This window comes from Lissotriton helveticus, chromosome 7 (assembly GCF_964261635.1).
Source record: "Lissotriton helveticus chromosome 7, aLisHel1.1, whole genome shotgun sequence".
In the NCBI taxonomy this organism is placed as follows: domain Eukaryota; kingdom Metazoa; phylum Chordata; class Amphibia; order Caudata; family Salamandridae; genus Lissotriton; species Lissotriton helveticus.
In genome coordinates, this window is record NC_136068.1 from 1483167554 (window position 1) to 1483191637 (window position 24084).

The window sequence follows — 24084 nt, forward strand, 5'->3', positions numbered from 1 at the left end:
CCATCATCAGGTCCTGCTCTGCTGGCGTATAACAACGCCACTTTCTCCGATGATGACTGGGCAGGAATCCAGAGCACAGGGAACAGTGTCAAACTGAAGGATCCCAATACCGTGGGACGATTCGGACTGGGGTTCAACTCGGTCTATCACATCACAGGTAAGAAGACCTCGTGTAATTTCACTGTTGGAGAGGAAGAGGGATAAAAACCTGGACATATCCTCCACATCACAACATAATATCGCCAAAAATGCTAGGTAACCTCCAAAAATTGTTTTATTGTGCGTGTTTCAGGATCATCCTACAGGAATCTCAAGAGATTTTACAAATTCTTCTCACCCACATCTTTTAGTGCCATGCTACATCAACGGACAAAACGTGTTGTCATAGGAACACAGGTGAATAGGACATTGCATCTCACCCTATACCCGTACGTATTTATTAAGGTTTTAATTATATCTGGGAGACCCCTGAATAAAAGATATGTTCTGGGTATATCCCAAGAAATATTTAAGTTGTATTGGATCCCTGCAATTATCCAAGAAACATTTACCTAAGAACTTCCAGCAATGGTTGAGTCCGCCATGGTGGTATTTACCTACCATGATGTGAAAGATCGCCAATGATGAAGCATGCCAGGAAAACTTGTTGGGAGAGGCGATTTTTCAAAATCTCATGACATTCCTGTAGGTTAATCTTGAAACGCACACAAACGTTTTTTGGTGATATTAAGAAGACTTCATGTAGCAGTGTGTAAAGTTTAAGGAAAGACAATTGTGTGTGTGTGTGTGTGTATGTATGTATATGTGTGTATATGTGTGTGTATATTTATATATGCGTATATCAAGAGAGAGAGGGAGGACTAACTAGCTAGTCCGGATCCCCGGGGTTTATATATGATATCAACAAGGACTAGCCAAGGGTGACCTATGTAGGACTCTAGGCTGTATTTATCAGCAGGCACCTGGTAGGTGTTCCTATAGCCCTCACCCACCAACCTAGTTGGTGGCATGCTTCATCATCGGGCCCACCCAGTGACACCTAGCGTGTCCCGGGTGTGCTACGACGCCTGATAACAGCGGAGCTGGTATGTTACTGAGAGTGCAGTTACATGCTGTTACACCTTCGCCGTGCTATAGTCCTTCCTCCCCACGAAGCACATATAAACCGGCCATATTGTCTAGTGACCTTAAAGACATATGCTAATTGACTCTTCTGTATGTCCCGTTTTTTGTTCTACATGTCTTGTCCTACATGTTACATGTTAAGGTATGCTTGATGAGGGAACCCCCTCATACACTAAGAGCACCTTAGCGAGTGCGACACATAGTCGATAACACGCACTTAAGAATAGAATTTAATAATAATTTTTATCATTGCACTCACTATCTTTTGGTCCTGAGGAAAACCAGCATAACTAAGGCACTGGCTGAAACATGTCGACCTACACTGGACGTAGGTGGTCTTAACTTCACCACCACAACGTCCCACTGCCTTGTTTTTAACCGCTCACGGAGACCCAGTCATTAAAATGTAATTTACCCTCGGGTACTGGGATCACCCTGAAGCCGTTTTAATCTTCACCTCTTCACTCACCACACTGCACTCTCAATAACATACCAGCTCCGCTGTAATCAGGCATCGTAGCACACCCGGGACACGCTAGGTGTCACTGGGTGGGCCCGATGATAAAGCATGCCGCCAACTAGGTTGGTGGGTGAGGGCTTCATGAACACCTACTAGGTGCCTGCTGATAAATGCAGCCTAGAGTCCTACATAGGTCACCCTTGGCTAGTCCTTGTTGATACCATGTATATTTATATACACATACACCCCCACATATATATGTGTGTTTTTATACCTAAGTGCATAAAAAGGCATGGCCCTGCTTGGTGGGTGCTGCGTCAACTCGTAGTTGCTCCTACTTAAGCAGCAAAAAAAAGTAGGAATGTGAACATTTAGGTGACTCTAGCAGTACCTGCTTTTCAGATGCATTGGCATGTTGGTTAAATGGGAGATTTCTTGACATGAGTCAGTGTCTTATAAAGCTGTCAGAGTATAAGTTCAATTGTATGCATTTTACCTGTCTCACAAGAATTACAGGCTTAACCCTCCTGGCCCAGATTTGAGTCTGTGGCCTGAAAATAGCACCACCTCTGCTATTTTAATGTAGAGTTTTAACGCGCTGTTATGTCTGATCTTTACTTAGAAAATTTGCAATACCCTCCTCTCTAACTACATCCTCCCCCTTCTCTCCAACTCCACCCCAGTATTGTGTGAAACTATTACTGAGCAAATCATGCTAAACTTAGAATCTCTCTATTAAATCTGGGTGAATTCAATGTAGTTTCCAACCTGGAAAAATGCCTAAATCACCTTTTGATATAGTGCAGTAAATGAAAAGATCCTGTGCCTGAGATCCTCTGAGAAGTTCAGCATGTTGGGCTGGAGTTCAATTAACAAAACATAAAGAAAACACCATCAACACATAGCCTTCGTTAAGACTATCCTGGTAAATGTTGTTGTAGATTTCTGATTAAAAAAGGCAGTAAGCAGCGGTAATTGTGATATTGCAGGTCATTTCCACTTATTACTCATGAAGCCTGTAGCAGTCAGAAACATTTTCTTAAATGCCATCATCCCTCCAACTTGTGAATCGCAGACCAGTGCAAATATCCAGTAAATCTTACAAGACATTTTTAGGTCTGGCCAAAAGCCTGCTTTAGCTGTTTTGTCAGCCTCATGTTTGCCTAACAAAATACAATAATACATGCTTATACAAGGGCTCCCAACAAGCACTCTTTCACCATTGGGCTGTTGCCATGTAACTCGAATTATATTACCTCCCACCTCAGCCGAATGTGCAGATCAACAGTCCAGCCCACTCCAGCTAGTGGATGCTTTAACTTTGAGTAACTGCCTTTTGCCCTTGCACGTGTACACATGCACCTAAAAAAAACAGTTCTCCCAATAAAATACCTGGTTAGACACTTGGGTGTCCCAATGACTGATATATATAGTAGAGTTTCATTAACTATTTCCATAACTCTTAATAAACTTATTGTAAATTATAATGTTGATTCCTTTGGTATACCTATTTGTCCTAGAGAAGATGAGAACAAGTCATTGGAGCAGCCAGAGTATTATATGCAGATTTTTAGGTTAAAGCCACACCTTCCTCAAGTTTGTGACTTACATTCGACCATTTGTATAGACAAGACGGAAGTCCTCATCCTCGGACCATCCCCCTCCGCCTGGGACGTCTCCTGATGGCCCCCTGCCCTGGGCACCGCACCCAAGCCAACGGACCACGCACGCAACCTGGGCTTCATCCTGGACTCCTCCCTCACAATGACCAAGCAAGTCAACGCCGTCTCGTCATCCTGTTTCAACACCCTGCGCATGCTCCGAAAGATCTTCCGATGGATCCCCACCGAAACCAGGAAGACGGTCACTCGGGCCCTCGTCACCAGCCGTCTGGACTACGGCAACACCCTCTACGCGGGAACCACAGCCAAACTCCAGAAAAGACTCCGGCGCATTCAGGACGCCTCAGCACGACTCATCCAGGACATCCCTCGCCACAGCCACATCTCTGCCCACCTGAAAGACCTGCACTGGCTCCCCAATAAGAGGATCACGTTCAGACTCCTCACCCACGCACACAAGGCTCTCCACGACACGGGCCCGAAGTACCTCAACAGCCGACTCACATTCTACACACCCACCCACCCGCCAGCTCCGTTCCGCCAGCCTCGCCCTCGCCTCCGTCCCACGAATCTGCAAAACCACTGTCGGAGGAAGATCCTTCTCCTACCTGGCAGCCAGGACATGAAACTCCCTCCCCACCCACCTACGGCTGACCCTGGACCATCTCTTCTTCAGGAAACAACTCAAGACCTGGCTGTTCGAACAGTAGCGACCCCTCTCTCCCCCCTCCCCCCCCCTCCCGACCCCCCTCAGAGCCTTGAGACCCTAATGGGTGAGTAGCGCGCTATACAAATTCTGTTGGTTGATTGATTAAATGACTTGAGCGAGACCTCAAAGCTTTTTCCCAACGGTGGGTATGCACTACGCCTCCAAGCAAAAATATGCTACTACCTGCATACCCTTCCACCCGCCTACAAATAAACAACCAAAATAAGTTTTCTAAACACAATTGTACTTTCCAGTTGACCTATGTAATTTTGTAATTTTGACTTCGTTGTGAGCAATCTTTGGCAAAAAATTAAACGTATGGAAAATAAGCACATATACTTACAATAATTGTATATATAAATGTATATATTAAAGCTGCACCCCCTCAGCTTGATGGTGGCCCTTTGAAGCAGTTGCATCTGACTTGAGCGGACCTCTCTTACAAGTGGATCTGCAGATTTGTGAAAGAATATCAGTATTTTTGCTTTTGACTTGAGAAGGATACCTAGTTGTAACTTGTGGAACTGCTTCTTCCTGTAAGAATTGCAATGCTTTTACATCTTGATAGGGACACCTAGTTATGACTAGTGGAAGTGCGGCTACATGAAGGAATTTCATTGCTTTTGTTTCGAGGGGGACGCCTAGTAGCTACTAGTGGAACTGTGGCGTCAAGTAAGAATTTCAATGCTTTTGCATGTGACTCAAGAGGGACCTCTAGTAATGATTTGTGGAACTGCACCTTCCTTAAAGATATCAATACCTCTGGGTTGACTTGAGAGGGACCTTTAGTAGACTAGTGGATCTGTGGCTTCATGAAAGAAAATGTATGCTTTTGTATTTGACTTTAGAGTGACACCTCGTAATGAATAGTGGAACTTCAGCTTAATGAAAGGCTATCCATGCCTTTGCATCTGACTCCAGTTACCTCTTGTAACGTCTTGAGGAACTGCAGCTCTTGGAAACATTTTTGAAGCTTTAACATCTGGGTCGAGAGGTATCTGTAGTAATAACCATAGAATAAGGCAGTGGGCATTTCTCAGGGGCGTAAATATAGTGCCACTGTTTCCCAACAATCTGGTTGAAGGAATACCCAAGTATTAGCACAATTACTTATCCGATTGAAACTAAGCACAATTTATTAGAGTAGCAAATGTGGATATGTACATTTTTATGTTGAAGACACACCCTAATGAGGGACATTAGAAGCAGTTGCATCTTACTTGTGAGGGACATTTAGTAACCACATCAGTTATTGCAGCCTTGTGGCAGACTTTTTTTTTTTTTTTTATAAATCTATTTATTATTTTAAAGCAAAAAAATAAACAGACATATCCGGTGCCATACATACATCCAATAATGACAGGGTGAATTGGTACAAAAAACAGGATAGACGTGGAGTAGCAAAAATATTCGAGAGGCTCGCACTATTAAGCACAAAACAAAATTTGCCTCAGTATATTCAGTTAACAGTTCAGTTGCGGATCCTCAGAACCTTCCCACCCCTAAAATCAAAACAGCAGGAGAATCATGGCAACCAGATACTAGAGGTTAAGGATCAAAGTCCGGATATTTCGCCAATATTGCGAGGAAAGGAAAGACTAAGAAAAAATGAAAAAGAAAAAAAAAACATATGGGCGATAACAAAGAAAACGATAAACCCATCCCCCCCACCCTCCACCCCTGCAAACGGCTATCGCCTAACCCCCAGTAGCAGCGTCCCTGACTCCCCCAACTAACTAGGTTCTAAAAGAAGAAATCTGCCGAAGTAGAGAGGAGAAGTGGAGGAGGGCATCTTCGTAGAGGCTCCCGGTCCCCCCCCCTCCCGCCAGAACCAAGGATCCCCAATTTGAAGTCAAGAAATCTATCGGACAGCAAATATGTATCTCAACAAGGGAATCTTCAAACACCGCCCAGCCTTATTATAGCATAAGTTTAGCATATCCCGTGCCCATCGATACTTGAGTCAAACCCAGTCTTTCGATCTCATCCTTGCCCCTTACGATCAGACACATGAGTCCCCTCCGGATAAACCACCTCTTCCACAGGACAGTCCGAGTACGAAGAAACTATAATAGAACTCAATGCAAGACAAAATAGTAGAACGAAAGTGCCGTGAACATCGACAGTTCCAGAGACTCTCTTCCCCGTTATGAGCTCCCAGCGTTGATTCGTTTGCCATCTTAGCGGCTCCGATGCATAGGGAAGTGACGCAGTTTCATTTCGATTACAATTCTCATCAAAAGTGTCTGGAGTAGGAACAACAATTAGTCCTTCCATAGTCTGCAACGATCGTAGGCTTAACAATCCATTGGTGGCATCGAGCTTGTGTTCATCGTCCAAAACACTGGTCAAAGGCTCCGATACCTCACACAATAGGGGGTCTGCTTCCTTCATCAGAGTGGCCATTTTGGGTGTCTCGGCTGTCGCTGTTTCTTGTAGTGGAGTAGGGTCCGGTCCAATTCGTACCATCTCAGTCAAGCGCGCCATCATCCTCTGAATGCGGTCTTCAACGTACACTTGAATTGACCCAATGGCTGCCAACACAGTTCGTAGCGACGGATCACTCACATTCCGTTCAACCACTCTTTGATCGATGTCGATCATGATCGCTTCCCCCGGCAGGCTAGATTTCTCAGAGGGGGACGGACGAATAGGGAACGTTCGACTGCAGAGGGAGACATCAGTTGTTTCGATGATATCCTAGGGCCGCCACCGCTGGCGGAGATCCAAACCCAGCGAACACCAGCGGGCCCGTTACCAGGACGCCGGGCAGGGCCCCCGTCCACAACTGCAAGCGTTGGGTTGTCACCCCTCCTCAGACTTTCACCAAGGCAGGCAACCGTCATCCACATCAATCCAAAAAAGCGAAGAAAAATGTTTTCTTTTCCCCACTCCGGTAGACCGGACCCAATCACACCACCACAGCCGATGTTGTTTAACTGAAACCCGGATGGGCCAGTACTCGAGACCCCGGCTTCCGGGCAGATCTAGGCCGCAAACTTTCACTCGACATATCTTCGTCAGCCGAGCAAGTAGAGATCTCGGTAAAGCACCATTAGTCTCACGGCAGGTTCATACACCCTGTGGCTGGGCGCAAGGACAGGATAAATGACAGGATATTCCGGCGGGAGTAAGAGGTCGGCGGAGCCGGGAGCCTACGCGGCCATCTTGGTTGCTAGCGTGGCTCCTCCTGACTGTGGCAGACTTGTTAAGCAGTTCCTTCTGATTTGAGAGGAACATCTAGCAGAGTATTGAAGGGCTGCAGTCTTTTTAAAGACTTTATGCGGTTTCTTCCGACTTGAGATGGGCATCCAGTAATTAATTCAGGTACTGTAGCCATGTGAAAGGCCAGACCGATTGGCTTTGCCAATGCTTGTTTTGTATTGTCGCAGAGTTTTAAGTGACCTCTGTTACTTCAAAGTGTGAATGGGCTGCAGGAAAGTGACAGTTCAGTGGAAATAGTGGTTTACACCTGCTATCAGTGAGGTCTGCCTTAAAATGCCAGCAAGGATGTATCAAAAAGTGCGTTAGTTGGAAGGTGAGCCATATGACTGTTTAGAGATATTGTACTGCCAAAAGTGCACATGCTTAAATTCTTAGTTCGTGCATGAGCTGCACGCATGGCCCCAAGTAGGAGGAAATATATGTACTACTAGAGTTGTTTCCTATTTCTGTCACTCACTACTCCAATGTTTGTTAGCATATACTGTAGTTTAAAATGCATGAATGTGTTTACTTAGACTGTGATAGTTTTATATAAACATTAAACCCAGAGAACATATATTCATATTCACATAAACGATTACAAAATCATACGTTTCACATCAATAACTTTAGATTTGATAAGAAACATACCTACAGTATATTTACACCATAGAAAAGCTTCTTTAACACCTTGCGTGTGGTGCCGATTTCCCCCCGGTGCTGGGCATTCCATTCCTGGGTGTGGTCGTGACGGAACCATTCCGTCATCCGCACAGCTCAACCGTGAGGCATGACGGAATGGTTCCGTCACAAGCATCGAAGGGGTTAAAAAAGGAATTTCATAAATATCCCATAGGATCACATTACAAAAGATTCACTCAAAATGATAGATTATTTTCTTCGTAAATATTGTATCAAAATATATCTATTCACTTGAGCCACGGTAGAAATGTAACTATATAAATTAATTAAATTTTGCATGTAACATTTTATCCCTCTCACTACCCTCACCACACTTCTCCCACTTAAATGCAGACACACAGTGGACAAGGTGGGATCTCAAATGTTAAAGCTACTTTTCAGTGGTGTAAATATTTTTGCCTTTTTCAGGGTGTAGAGAAATACTTCTGCTTGTAGGTAATTGTTTGCTTAGATGCAGCTCCTTGAGACCCTCACAGGCGAGTAGCGCGCTTTATGAATCCCCTGATTGATTAATTGAAGGTTATATCTCATTCAACCCTTCATATTTCTCCATGGTGAACGCCAATTCGCTATCACTTCTTCTTCATTTTATTGAAATAAATAAATAAAATAAAAGCTTTTGATCTTTCACATAAGTAAGTCGAGATACCCACTAAGGCCCTCATTATAAATGGCCTCTGAGAGAGGCTGGTCTGGTATATGATGTCCACTAATGTAAGTGGGCACCTTGCACCAGTCCAGACAACCCTTATGATGACTTTAGTGGTCTTGGACAACCTTGGAAAGCTCTCTAAGTGGTAGCTGTAGAGGGTAGGCTTAGTCTTGAAGGAGTGTAAAGCAGCTTGTTTTACCAGCATGCTAGCTTATTGTATAGACAAAATGAAAAAGAACCACACAAAGTAATTATAAAAATATGTATTTATTATATACCACTCTGTAGTATATTACAGTATCTCCCACACAGAGATATACACAAAGTTCACAATACTATAGTAAAGAAATCAAAGTAATTAGCCCTAATACACCGCGGGCCCCATGGGGGACCAAAGCATATACTAAGAGTATTGTAAGAACCACAACTCGAGTCAGGACAATGTCGAGAGAATGTAGAATCGCTGGGGATAAGGAACGACCCATGGTAAGTAGACCGGGACCCCACGGAGCATGCGTGCAGTGTGGGAGCTTGACTGCGGGCTCTGTACAACTCTACAAGTAAGTAGTAGTTGAAGTTTTAAAGTTTAAGGATCCTTCCCAGTGGACCCTGTGGAAAACGGAAGGTTGGAGACCCACCCCACCCGTGGATACCCACGTTACCTAACCCAGGGAAGCTGGGTGCATAGGGATGAAGTGGTGTCGGAAACCGCTGTCGAACCCAGTAGAGGACTTCAGGAAAGTGCCGCTGCTGGAAGAGGATAAAGTGTCTGTGGGAATCCAAAGTGGATTCTGGATTCAGAGTACCTGAAAGCAGAGGGGACAGAATCTGGGTCACTTGGGAGGGACCAGGGGCTCGTTAGAAGAATGCTCACCGATGTCAGGTGCATCAGGGTAGATGTCAATGACCTTGAATCTCCAGCTGTGGGGACCAGGCGAAGCTGAGGATGACCAGGAGCCAGATAGAAGCTGTCCCACAAAGGATGTAGAGTGCTATGAGGTCTGTGTCCTGTGGGAGCACCAACAAGCCTTGGCAAAAGCAACCCACGCAGGAAGAGGACCAGCAAGGTCCTGGAGACTCACCACTAGCAGGGGAGTCAGGGCAGGCCCCAAGCAATTAGGCAAGCCCAAGAAAGTCGAAGATGACCCTCCACAGGTACCCACAGGCAGGGCTCTGGAATCGTAGGAGGACCTTGTGCAAAGTTACAAAACAGGAGGCCACGGAGCACACAGTGCGATATGGCTGAAGATCTTTGTAGGAGCAGTTGCCAGAGGTTGGGGCTACTTGGAGCCCGATGCACTTGTTGCAGAATTGAAACAAGCATTTGTGCTTGCAAAAGGACACAGGGGGTTGGGAATTGCAGCCCCCACGAGGGATACTGGTCTCCAGCTCCGTGAGAGGATATCGCAGGACTCGAGGAGTGTAGAAACCCACCCCCTGTGTAGTTGAATCCTTTGGAGTCAACAGGAGCTCGGGATCAACAGACCAATCAACAGTGTTGCGGAGCCTGCAAATTCAGGGGAGTACTCCTTCACTCCAAGGGAGATTACTTTGGTAGTTCTTGATGTTTCACAGGCCTTGGAAGGTTCATATATGATGCACAGGCAAAGACGATGCAGCAAACTGGAAGGGAGATCAAGTCCAACCCAAACGAAGTCCAGCGAAGTCCAGAGTGCCCAGATGGTAGAAGTGCAGTGGTTTCGGTTCTGAATCTTATCCCACGACAAATCTAGGGACCTACACCCAGGCAAGCCCTTAAGTACCTTAGGGAAAGGGTTAGGAAGATTCAGGGGACCCTCCCAGGGGAGGGACTAGGCGGGGGGGAGATGTTACCACCACGTCCTTTGTCCAGATTTGTGCCAGAGCAGGAGCCGCTGGCTCCCAGGACTGGTTTGAACTGGACTATGCACAGAGATACCAAATGTGCCCCTCATGCAGACATTCTGGCACTGGCAAGCGCACCCATCCAGCCCCAATACACTAAATCGTGTCTGGGTGGTGATCACACCTACCTGTGACAGGATATATATTATTCTGCCTTCCCCTGATCAATCTTGGCTCAGCAGCAGGAGGGCAGAAATGTGTCTTTGGTCGACAGCAACCATTTTGCGTTGTCGGGATCAAAAAGGCTGGTACCGGGAGCACCAAAAGCCTAACAGAGTGTTCTTCTGGTCCTTGGAATCATACCTCCCACACTGTTTAGGGTGTGGGGGGTATGATTTCAACATGTTTGATACCAAACATGAAAGGATTTGATGCAGCCAGATTCAAGATGGTCATTGTGTAATTATGCGGTGCCCCTTTATATAGTATATGGCTGCTTCAGTGACAACCCGGGAGAATGGACTCCGTAGACTGCAGGGGTGTGCTGCTCATGCAGGGACACCCTCTCACTTAGAACCAAGCATTCTGCCTTTAGGATTGTTAAGGCCTGCTATAGGGGTGACTAATGAGTTTTAAGTGCATTGACCCTTAGATATAGTAAACCTATATCTTTCGTAAGTGGTGAAAGCACCAACTTACACAGGCTGCAATGGCAGACCTGTAGTTCCATTTTGAATGGTCTGTCATGGGTGGCATAATACAGTCTTTAGCCCATGGGAGACCTCTGGGGTACCTATGATCTGGGTACATGGGTACAATATTATAAGTGTGGAAATGTACCTTTTTAGGGGTACACTGGTGCAGGATCACCCTGTTGTCCACGGGTTCAAAGACCAACAAAATAGAGATCAGCACTGGAGTTGGAATAAATACCAAGTTAATTAATTACTCCGGAGTGGGACCACATCCACACAGCACTCCAGTGCTGAATGAGGTAGTACACTGACTTCACAAACCGTTGTCCCTTTTCTACTAGTTTCCTGCACTGTAAGCATGTGAACAGAAATGGGAAGAACACGTTTTAGAAATAGTTATCAGCATACAATGGTAGATGAATAACTACATGTTCAGCAAGGTGGGAGGGGAAGCAGAAATGCTTATGGCACAATAAATGATTGACAGTTAAAAGGTGTACTTGCAGCTACAAACCCTCAGCATGCACATTGCTTTTAGGTGAGTCAGGAAGTTAACTAATATAGATAACACAAGCACAGTAAAAAGTCGAACAGCAGAAGATGGCGGAATTACAAAGGAAATGAAATGGACACCACTGCCAAAATGGCTGCAGCTTATGCTAAGTAAAATATCATACATTTCCACAGATGACCCTTTTAGCATAAGCAAAGGCATTTTCTTATACTCCAAAAGGGGTACGATAAACATCATGGATGTCAATTAGCATCATATCGCTGACTTCTCGATCTATTGCTAAACGGGCATTTACATTTTGGACATTCGTTTTAGTTGGTAGGCCAGTAGTACAAGTGGAAATACAGAGGGAACAAAGCATTTGCCTGCATTGGATACATAAACAACAAGAGAAGAGAATTGCAATAATTATATACAAGGCCGATATTTTATTTTATTTATTTAAGGGTTTTATATAGTGTCAGTTTGATCAACTTGATCATTATTTATAGTTCTTTTGAATCAGTTCAAGGAAATGTCTTTAACAGTTTATGATCTTTATGATCAGATGCAGGTGCTAGGAACACAGGAGGAAGCAAGAAGGACACATAACATGTTCCAGGCCATCTGATTGGTAGATGATAATAGCCTTTACTCCCACAGATGAAATAAGTGTTGTGTTAGGATAGAAAACTGCTATTGTTCATTCCAGGAATTTATTTAATTTATTTAAGGGTTTTATATAGCGCTAGCCAGACCCGAAGGTATTGGAGCGCTTTGCAGCATTATCAATCATAAGATACATTAATATAGTAATATGCACAATGGGTCCTTACGCATCGTGTAATCTCTTTGCTACAAGCACAGAGTCACTTGTGAGATATGTAAACACCGTTGTATGTGCAATGTCTCAAGGCGTTTCGAGTGGTGTCGTCATAGAGAGCACCATGTCTCTTGACATGATTTGGTCATGAAATCCTTGCGAGCGCTGAATCGCTTGTAAGATATGTTAACACAGTTGTGTGTACAGTGTCTCAGGTCTCTCCGAATCATCACTTCGTAGATAGCACCCTGTCTCCTGCCGTGGTTTGATCCGGGATATGGGGGGTCGTTGAGGTAGTCTTGGGGAGAGTGAGGTAGGGGTCTGAGGTCAAAGTCACAGCGTGCTTCGGTGTTGAGTTGTAGCTAACCCTTCTGGAGAGATCTGTTGAGGAGGAGGTCTTTGAGCTGCCTTTTGAATTTTAAGTAGTAGGGGTTAGTCCTGATGTGTACTTGGATGGAGTTCCAGATTTTAGACGCACTTCCTGCAAAGGATTGCAGTGCGGTTTTTTGTTTGCTAGTTTTTTAGGAGGGATAAGGAGTAGAGTGTTGGTGCTCCTTCGGTTTCTTGACTGACCTACCTTCTGGAGTTTGGAGGCCAGGTTTCCCTGTATGCAGAGCTTTGTGCATGAGGCATGTGGTTCTGAAGTTGGCGCACATTTAGACTCTGATCTATTTTAGTTCTTTGAGTACTGGAGAGATGTGTTGATATTTCTTTACTCCTGTGACCATTCTCGCTGCTGTGTTCAGGGTTGATCTGAGGGGCTCTAGGTGTGATTTTGCTGCTCCTGTGAGGGTTGCACTTCCGTAGTCCAGTCTTGACTGCACTACGGATTGAGTGGGTTGTTTGAGGTTTTTCAGCTGGATTAAGCGTTTTATTTTGTTTAGTAGTTTGAGGCTTAGGAAGGCGCTCTTTGCGGTGCTCTTGATGTTTTTCATGTCTAAGTTAGGGTCTAGAGAGATTCCCTGCGATTTTACTGAATCGGCTAGGGTGGGGTTATAGTTGAGAGCATCAATGGATTTAAGCCATTCTGTGAATTGGGGGTTCTTCTCCTTGTTGGAGAAGAGGAAGATTTCCGTCTGGTCTTGGCTTAGTTTCAGGTGATTGCGTGATAACCAGTGTTGGACTTCTCTAAGAGTGTTGTTCAGTCTCTGAATGTCTTCAATGGAGGAGGTTTCCAGATAGATCTGGGTATCGTCATCATAGAGTGGAAGGAAATGTTTTTTGTTTTTTGTTTTTTTTTTGTATAGTGGTAAGGGGTTCCATATGGATGTTGAAGTTGTGGTGATAGTACTGATCCTTGGGGGACACCTCTGTAACAGTAATGTTCAATACTGTGGTACAGCCACTTTTTCTCACTGGGATACTACCAAAACTGCTCACACAAAGATTTGCTCGGGCTCTTGTAAGGGCGATAACAAAAGGCCCGTTACCCTAGGCCGTTCGAGTGTTGAGGAAAACATAACGTGTGGAGGAATTTCTTCTGCAATACTCCTCCATTTCCCATACAGTTCCTTTGGCTTGTGGGTCCCCTTCCTCATCGGGGTAGCAAGCTTTATTAAGTTTTGCATTAAGTCCTCCTACATCAGCTAGAGTAATATTCACAATTTCAGAGGCCCACAACAGTGCAAACCAGGCCATACAGGAGCCATTATGCAAAGATTGCAAGGGCATGAAAGGCATTCCTCCCTTCTGATGAGCCGGCATCATTCCACATACCCAGCAGTTGGTAGTGTTTTTAGCGTTATGAGTGTGATGCAACATTTGTATGAAAGTGTTATTGAGATACGACATTCCGTGTTTCTTTTCATGATAGGGAAGAGTAAAATAATAATGTTCGGTGGGGACAGGAGTAGTAGCAGTCAATACGTTTTGAGCTGGAGCTACTTCCTCTACAACCCACATTATTGCAGCAATGAAGTTAGTCCCATGGCGAACATCATATTTTTACTACAAACTTTTGCAGCCTTTCTTCTCCTCCGGTATGTTCATTTAGTCAGTAAACAACAAAACAGATGGTGCCCTAAGGTCCTGGGCAGGCGTTGGTTCCTTCACTAACGTTGAGACGAGTAGTCCCTAATAGGCTACCCCCCTTTGTAGTCAGTCAGTAGTCAGGATTTTGCGGTGATCTGTCAGCGCAGCTGGGCTCACGAGGGCACGCATGACTTTTGGACAATGGGTGGCATGCACCCAATTCTTCCGGTTGGTCACTCACACTGCAGTTATGGTAGCCAGGAGGACTTGTTCCGGTCCGTGCCAACAAGGTGCCAAAGAACTTGGCCACGATCTGCGACTTTGTTTTGACAAAGTCGTTTCAACTGACCATCACCCTGCGACCTGTCTGGAAGGGCTTCCTGTACCTGCTGATAAATAGAAGACAAGCTGTCAGTTTACTGGGACAAATAGTCAGGTGCATCATGTCTAGGGTGAGGCTTAGGGATTCCCCAAATAGTCATGGGCCTGCCAAACACAACCTCATATGGAATAAGGCCAGATCGTGTATGTGGTATTGATCTGATAGAAAGTAGTGCTAGGGGCAGGGCATCAGGCCATTTCAAAAGACGTGGAAGCCTGTATTCTAGCCAATTTCAATTTCAGGGTGGAGTTGTAACGCTCCACCAAACCTGCTGATTGTGGGTGAAAAGGGGCATGACATTTCTGCTTAATCCCTAACCCTTTTTGGACCTATTCGACAACTTGCCCAATGAAATGAGGTCCATTGTCACTCCTTAGGACCCGACAAATGCCGAATCGGGGAATGAACTCCTTCAGGATTACTTTTGCTGTCGTGAGAGCTGTATTATCCTTCATAGCATATGCCTGCACCCATTTCCTGAAGGCACAATCCAATACTAGGACATATTTTAGGTTATTACAGTGCTCAAACTGAATGTAGTCCATTTGTAGGACCACAAAAGGTGCAGTTGGTGTCGCAAACCCTCCTGTTGGAGTTCACATTCTCTTTCCAGGATTATACTGGAGACAGATCAGACAAGACTGGACTATCTTTTTAGCAGTGCCTGCAATATCAGGATGATCCCAAACTTGCATGAGTTGTTTTGCCATTGAGGATGCACCAACATGTGCCGGCCCGTGTGCCTTGTGAATCATGGAGTGTGAGTAGGCTGTGGGTAACTTCCATTTGGTCATATCTTTATTCTTCCAGGAGCTCTCATCATACAGTGCTCCCTCCTTAGACCATTGGTCTAGTTCATCAGTGGAGGCAGATTGTTGCATGTCCAGCTCTTCTTGCCTGGCATCATGCAAACCTTCAGCTTGTGACTTCACTACATACATAGATGTGGTACTTCGCTGCATTGCAGTTTTGCGGGCTGTGTGATCTGCAAAGGCATTACCTGCTCCTAATTTATCAGTCACTTTCTTGTGTGCACCACACTTCATAATTGCCACTTTCGTAGGATAGGTTAGAGCAGTGAGGAGATTATGTACTATTTCTCCATACACTATCTGTGTCCCAAGTGAGGTGAGAAAGCCCCTTTCTTTCCACAAATATACAAAATTGTGTGCCACCCCGAAAGCATACTGGCTGTCGGTAAAAATATTAACAAGCAAATCTGTACTAAGCTCACATGCTCCCATTAGTGTAATCAATTCAGTCTCTCGGGCCGACTTCTGTGGGATGCGAGCTGTTTTAACTACTGTCTGAAGTGTTGTAATCGCATAGTCAGCAGATGTAGTGCCATCATGCAATTTTAGACACGGGCCATAAACCCATAGCTCTCCATCAACAGTAGGGAGAGGTGTATCTTGTTAGGTCAACACAGCCCTTTGTTTGCTCTTCAGTGAGGAATAAACAATCATAAAACCCTCGTGACTGAGACTGAGTAGCTGGAAATGGCAATAGTGTAGCAGGGTTTAGGGTCTGACATCTTTTCAGCGTAATATGAGGGGCCAAAAGTGTCAATTCATAGCCTGTCAAGCAAGCACTAGTCAAATGCTGTGTTTTCGTTTGATTTAGCAAACTCAAGCAGTTTGTGACAAAACTATTCCCTCACTCTGACGTATTGATACAGCCGTTACTGCCACTGCTCGGAAACATCCAGGCAGCGCACGGGCAACTGGGTCAAAGACAGCTGAGAAATATGCACAAGGACGTTGCTTATCATTCTGTGTTAAAACTGAGAGGGCACAACCTTCCCTCTTGTGTACATAGAGTGTGAAAGTCTTAGTGTAGTCTGGAGTTCCTAATACTGGTGAAGAGCAAAGAGCTTGACGTAACTGTTGGAAGGCATTCTGACATTCAGTAGTCCATGGGAGGGGCATCGGAGTGTCTTTAGTCAATAGGGCCAACAAAGGTTTAATAATGTGTGAAAAACTGGGGATCCACTGCCTACAAAAAGAAGTAAGGCCAATCAGTGCACGGATATCCTTCTGAGTACGGGGCACAGGAGTATCTAAAATAGTCTGGTTGCGGTCTGGTGTAAGTGCACGTCCCTCCTTAGACAGGAGGTGATCTAAATAGGTAACCTGCTGTCTACAAAATTGCAATTTCGTTTGCTAGACTTTGTGATTGTGACAGGCAAGAAATGAGAACAATAACCGTGTTCCTTCTTCACACTGCTCAGGGTTATCTGCAGCCAACAAGATATTGTCGACATATTGGATAAGGGCCACTCCTGTAGGTACAGGAAAAGATTCATGCTGCCTTTTTAATGCCTGACTGTAAATGCTAGGACTCTCTGTATAGGCCTGTGGAGCTCTTCAGAACTGAAAGGATCTATTTTTCAGGTTGAACCCGAACAAATACCGGCTGTCAGAGTGAATGGGTATTGAGAGGAAAGCATTCTTCAAATTGACCACTGAAATTGTAGTGGCAGTAGGAGGGACCATAGTGAGAAGTGTAGTGATATCAGAAACGACCGGATATTGGGGCACTACAATGTTATTAACTTCTTGCAAATCAATAATGAATCTGTAGATTTTAGGGTCAGTGTCTTTTTTTCAAAATAGGAAGGATAGGGCTATTGCAAGTGTTATAGGGGACTTCTTCCATTACCCCTACTTTAATCAAATCCTGAACAATATGTGCTAATGCTTCTTCACCTTCTCGAGATATTTTGTATTGGGGCAGTCGAGGCAATGAGACACCCTCCTTTACTTGAATATGTACAGGTGGAATAACCATTTGACCCACATCAGTATCTGAATTAGCCCATAAAGTACTCGGTAAGGATGCCAGAGCAACAGCCTCATTGATAAGACCAGATCTCTCAACCATTTGATAATTGTCATTCAAAATAACAAGCATACCTTCCGGCGAACAGCGTATTGTGGCACAAAATATTTAAGCATATCGATACCCACAATGTTTTCCTGTGTGGTAGGGGAAAGCAAAAATGGACATGCTGCTGTGAATTTATCAAGTCTGAATTCAAGTGGCTGTGAAAGTGGGCTAGGTGTAGGTGTCCCATCGAATACTATCAAATGTTTTCATTGTGCCGGACAGGGGAGCCCTAGGAACCAATATTTTAGACCGATCACTACGGGTAGCCACTGTATCAACCAGAAACCGATCAGTAGATCCCAAGTCGTTTGCGTCAACATAGGGACCCAATTGATCTACTGGCACCTCAACACCCTTCTTTACCCCATCCTAGGCATCCCTATGCATAATCAGAATCCGTAAGGGCATCAGTAGAATAATCCGACATTTGATATTGATTTTATCTATCAAAAGTATTAGATTAATTTGGTCCTTGTTCAACTGCTTTAAATCTGGGGCGAGCTCCTGTACCTCCCCTGCTTACTGAATTTCCTGGGTGTCCTCTTATACTACTCCTTCCCCGCTGATACTGCTGACCTTGCAAAAGAGGGCACTCCGAATGCCAATGCCCAGTCTCTTTACAATAAGCACCCTGATCAGGGGACCAATTTGCTTTAGGAAGAGGGGGCACTCCAGGTGTATACATTACACATCCGCCTCTTCCACCTCCCCTAAATGGTGGACCATATACTTGAGCCAACACAACTTTTGTCTTTAATTCTGTAACCTTCTTATTCTCCCTGCCTTTCGCTTCCTATTCCTGTCACTCATAATATTGGGCCATAGTCAAAAGGGAAACTGGGGAAGACGTGGTCCAAGAACTCTCACTGGCCTTTAAGCGACTAGCTATTTCCGGTAACATATTAGCGACAAATTTGTCAACAAACAAATGCTTACCCGTATCATCGGCGAATAGCTGAATACTAAAATCATGGAATGTCTCTTCAAATCTTGAAAAGAAATCAATAACTAACTCATCCTTTTTTCTGTTTTCAGGACGCTAACGTGGTCCAATCTATTTTCTTAGGGGGTATGAAAGTCTTTAACTTAGTCACAATAGCTTTAGGAAGATCTAATATCTGCTTCTGAGGTTTCTGCCCAGGCTCCCTTCCCACATCTATTTGCTCTAAATGTTCCCAGGTATCACCATATGCTACATTATCATCTATTTTACGTATCTTTCTCCACATATCGGCGGGCAAAATAAGCCCAAAAAGACTTATCTAGCAAGGTCATAGTGCAGGAGCTGATGTCTCCTTCCACCTCCTCATAAAAGGCGGCAGGATTTTTCCTGGGGTCAGGCAAAGCTACTTGAGAGCTATAACATCTGCGATACTCCAAGGAGTGTAATCCCAATTACATATATAATATTCCTTTGCATCATCTGACGTTTTATCATCATTGGTTCCTGCACCCTTCGGAGGAACATACAGGAGTGCAGCTTCATGCATAGGTTTCACAGTAACTGTAGTACTCCTTGGTGCAACCTCTTCCACCGGAGCATCTATGTCCTGTGCTTGAGTTTGAACTGCTTCTATACCTCTCTGTGTTCTAGCTAATTCTTGCTCCTTTCGTAAACGTAATGTTAGGTCCCGTATTTTAACCACTCGTCTAATCATATCAGATAGGTCCGAAAAAGGTAAAAGTCCCCTCTGTTAATCCTTTATAATCAGTATTTATATCAGCTGGCTCTAGTCCCTGAGAAATTTGTCTATAATCAAATATTACCTCCCAAGCAAATTTTTCTACAAAATAAAATTGCTCTGTATTTTTCCACTGTTAAACCATAGTTACAATGAGCGATGCAGCGTGAGGCTGGCGAACCTCATCCCTAGCAGCGTTTTTTTATTTTATCTTTTTCTGCTCTAGTCAAAGTAGAGCGAGTCCGTCGCCCATCTCGTTTATTTTTATCTTTTTCATTTGAAGACACATGCTCCTCATCAGAAACCTTATCTTCAGGGGCACTTGGAGTGGGAAAGTTTATATAGGGGTGGGGGTCATTCTAATAGGATGCAATCATCCTGAGTCTTAAGTAGTGGATAGATAGGGCGCCTAATAGGGAACTGGCCTTTTACCTCTAATCTACGTTCTCGATCTTCTTTTTCTATGTTTTCCTCCTTTTCTTTATTTTTGAATTCTAGCGCTTTTTGAAATATTGTTTTTCATTGTTCTTTTTCTGCTATAGCTTCTGCTTTCTTTGCTCTCTCTCGTACTTCTTTCTCCCACATATGCACACAGTCAAACATATCCTTTCTACCTTTCCTTTTAAATAAACACTGCTCTACATAGTGAACCTTTTTAAAATTGAATGACCCATTCACTGGCCATTGGAGATCGGACTCTTTCTTTGTGTATTTGTTCCATTGTGGACCGTACATTATGAAAGAAATGCCATATTTGATATACATGTCTCTACTAGGTGTCCCTTCTGGGGGAGCCGGCAGACTTTGTTCCAAACTTACTTTGGTGCCACCATAGCAGCAACACCACTTACGAAGTGTGCTGAGAACAGGCATGTTTTATAAATATATGTAAAATATTACTACTCCAAACAAGTATTCCAAAAGAAGAATCTCTACATTACCTGCCTTCAAACTTTGCAAAGAATGAATTCCAAATCTAAACAAAAAGCCATGACCAAACTACTCGAGTGCCGCTTCAGCGACCTTACCAAACCGAAGTCTCCAACTCCTACCTGCCGATCTCTGGTCGACCTAATGAAATTGCGCCAAAGAAAACCCCAGTCGAAACTGGTCACCACCTGTAGGGTCAAATCAGGAAATCTGGAAAAATTCCGTCGGCGTGCGAAGACCAAGGTCTCCTCGTGCAGTGCCCTTCCTTAGCAATATTTTGATCCTCCGTGTAGACCACTCCTTTGGACGTCCGAGTCTCCGATGGGGTCCCATGAGTCGGACGCCAACTGTGGAAATGTACCTTTTTAGGGGTACACTGGTCCAGGGTCACCCTTTTGTTCACAGGTTCAAAGACCAACAAAAAAGAGATCAGCACTGGAGTTGGAATAAATAGCAAGTTTATTAATCACTCATGAGTGGACCACATCCACACAGCACTCTCAAGTGCTGCATGAGTTAGTACACTGACTTCACAAACCGTTGTCCCTTTTATACTAGTTTCCTGCACTGTAAGCATGTGAACAGAAATAGGAAGAACACGTTTTAGAAATAGTTGTCAGCAAACAAGGGCAGATGAATAACTACATGGTCAGCAAAGTGGAAGGGGAGCAGAAATGCTTATGGCAGCAGTAAATGATTGACAGTTAACAGGTGTACTGGCAAACCCTCAGCATGTACATTGCTTTTAGCTGAGTCCGGAAGTTAACTAAAATAGATAACACAAACACAGTAAAAATACGAGCAGCAGAGGACAGGAGAATTACGAAGGAAACGAAATGGACGCCACAGCCAAAATGGCTGCAGCTTATGCTAAGTAATATATTACACATTAACACATGAGGACTGACAATGGTATCCCAGTATCTAATCTGGGGTGTAACTAAGTACATGTTGTAACAGTTTAAGGAGAAAAAAGATGGACGGGGTCCTGATTAACAGGGTCTCAGTCAGACTAGTCAAAAACCACCTTAGCACCAGGCAAAAAGTGGAGGTAACCCATGCAGAAGAATCCTACCTTCCTACAGCCTCTTAATTGATATGGGGCCAGTAACAACAGTTCTGGCACTATTGGAATAAACTTTTGTTTTTAAAACTTCTGCTGGAGATTTCAACTACAGAAAACTGCTGAAATCACCTCATGAAAGTGCAGAGAAATATTAGGAATTATCGGGGGAATTTGACCAGGAATTACATAGTCCCTCTGCATTTCCCCATGTCTTAATGAACCTTCAAGGTCGAATTCGTAATGTGATGGATTCTACTCACATCTGGAGTTACCAGTACACCGTATGGGTAACTCCCGGGATAGGGAAATCTGGCTCATTCCCGCGCCACTCCTAAAAACCTTCATAGTATTCCTACTTCACTGTCTGCGGAGAAAAAGGCCCCAGGCTGGTCAGCAGGCAATCTCTTAATTTAATCAAGTGTGTTCTACTGCTGTGCTATTCGGTACACTTAGACAATTCAGGTAAGAAAAAAAATTATAACAAGAAGTTGGTAAGCCTTGTAGCACTTGACGCCACTAGTTCCTGCAAGTGTAACTTCAGGACCTCTCTGTACTAGTGGCTGGTGGCCATGCTATATCCTCTGCAAATGTGTGGCCCCCTCTCTCTCTCTGCATATATAGTATATGCTCTTTCCAAACAGCTACGGTTGTCTCTACACAAGTCTAAAAATGGCTTATAATTACATGGGACAATCTGCAAAATTTGTCCTACACCTCTTCATTCATAAGGTCTACACAGACTTTGATTTGAGACGATTTATTATAATTGTCAGACAATACGTTTTACTGCCTGTGAATTTCACTGGAAATTTGGCCAACTAGGACCTGCTGTAGCGTTTACTGGGCCTTTACGGAATTTACTTATTTTTACGCTACTCATACATTCAGTTGGTCTTCCGATGGGTCTTGCTCTGCGCTGAAAGGGGTTGGATATTGGGTGAATGAACAGTTGCCCAATGAGGACCAGGACTAGGATAACTGTAACTAAAATTCAATATTCATACAGATTAATCTTTCCCAGCGCATGGACAACCCATAATTAATGCTCTCACAAGGAATGATGAGACAGAACAGCAGAGTTATATCAAAAGTTAGTTTAATTATTTAAAATGTGAAGAACATGTGTGTTCAATAAAATAGCATACAGCTCTTATAATCAATTAGTAAATGATTTAATGAAATATACAAAGCCTCTTGGATTAAGAGAATATATGGTGAGTGAATGGGACAATCTTCCTCATCCGAGGCAGATTCTGACCACATACAGCTGTATTGTAGCTCCTATATTCCCAATAGGCTCTGCGCATTGGAATAATATATTCAGCAGTGTAGACGTAGGACTGAGGTCGACTAGGTCTCTACTGACTATATTAGACTTAAGGTTTGCCAGCTAGCTCAGAGGTCACTAGAAACTTTCTCGAATAAACGAGGAGGAGTTCAACCTCCCTGGATAGACAAGAAGGGATTAGCTTCTGACAACCATAAAACATGACAACTTTGCTCCCTCAGAATAAGAGTGTATCTCTAGAGTCGTGTGAAAACAATAGACCGCTATTTCACTCAGTCAATCGTGCGTACTTAGTTTCACCAGAGTGCAGAGAAAAGAGAGACGGGCGTTTTCAATAAAAGGTGTAATTTATTGAGCAGTCTTCTTTCTTATGCAAGAGAAATGAATTGCCATAATTGCAATACTCATAGTAAAGTGCGTACAGTAAAAGGAGTATTATGTAATAATACTGTAAAAGCATTGATATGGTTTCTTAGCCATAAGATACTTTAAAATGGATAAAACGTATACATACATATATACATTGACTAACGTACTCAACTGGTGCTTCTAAATACGCCTACCCCGGTGTACCTGACCTAAGCCTAATATGTGGGAAGGAGTAATTAAGTAGCAGTTTAACTTAAGTTGTTTTGCCAAGAATCTGACTCAAGAATTCTCTTTAAGGGTTTAGTCAGCTCCGTACCTTGGTAGTAGAAAGCAGGAGGTCTGGTATCTCTCTTTCAGGACTCGCTATCCCAGCAGCCCGCGAAGGCGGCTGAGAACACCGGAGCTGGATTTCTCGGCCGGAGAAAAGACAGCGCCTCTCTCAGTGCGTCAAAAGGAGGGGCAGCGTCCGTGGGCTCTCGCATTAGCTGGGCTCTCAGGCAAGTAGGTAGCTGCTCTGCTCCAAAACCACCACCGTGTGTTTGCTTAAGGCAACGTTGGTATATTTATACCTGAAAGGTGCCGGGTTTGACGTAAGGTGGGACATAAGACGTCAATAAAGATGTCACCAAGAACTGGCCGTTCTTTTAGTGTTCACAGGAGTTCTATGATAAATCAAAACAAAAGCCAGGGGGCTTTCCCAGGTTGCTGGAGGTTTGGTTTGTTTAAAGAACTCGTTGTACTCTCTAGGGTCCGGGGAAGTAGCCTTGCTTAATGTGGATGGCCTGGGCTACGACTAATTTGTATATGATTCCTATGCCTTTATGAGGATATTATTTATTATAACCACACAAGGGCATAAATCAGAAATATCGAATTAGGGTCCTAGATAGAATTACAACACAGCGTTTGCGTTGATGGGGATAGGTAGCCAGGTGAGCCTTCTGCAAAGACTCTCAGGAAAGTTCAGCAAAGTTACTAGTAGCCAGCCCAATTAGTCAAGACCGTAATCCTTCTCCGTGTGCTGCTACCGCACGAGTCACAACAACGTGACAATAAGCCTCCAGCTGAAAACGTTAAATCTGCACAAGGGCTCCGGTCAGCAGAAATGAGTCCATGTCGCAGCAACAGAATCGGAATCAGATCTGTATCAGAAGCCAACAGGTTCTCTTAAAATGACCAATTATACCGGATCATTTTC

The 24084-nt window shown here is 44.1% G+C and overlaps 1 protein-coding gene across 4 annotated transcripts in view; it reads left to right on the top strand.

Annotated features, from left to right (window-relative positions):
• LOC144770403 (sacsin-like) overlaps positions 1 to 24084 on the top strand; it is a 210032-nt gene that overhangs the window by 75067 nt on the left and 110881 nt on the right. For all 4 annotated transcript variants that reach the window (XM_078654908.1, XM_078654907.1, XM_078654909.1 and 1 more), the window contains exon 5: positions 11 to 157. In XM_078654908.1, coding sequence (XP_078511034.1) covers positions 11 to 157 — 147 coding nt within the window. The remainder of the gene's footprint in view (positions 1 to 10; positions 158 to 24084) is intronic.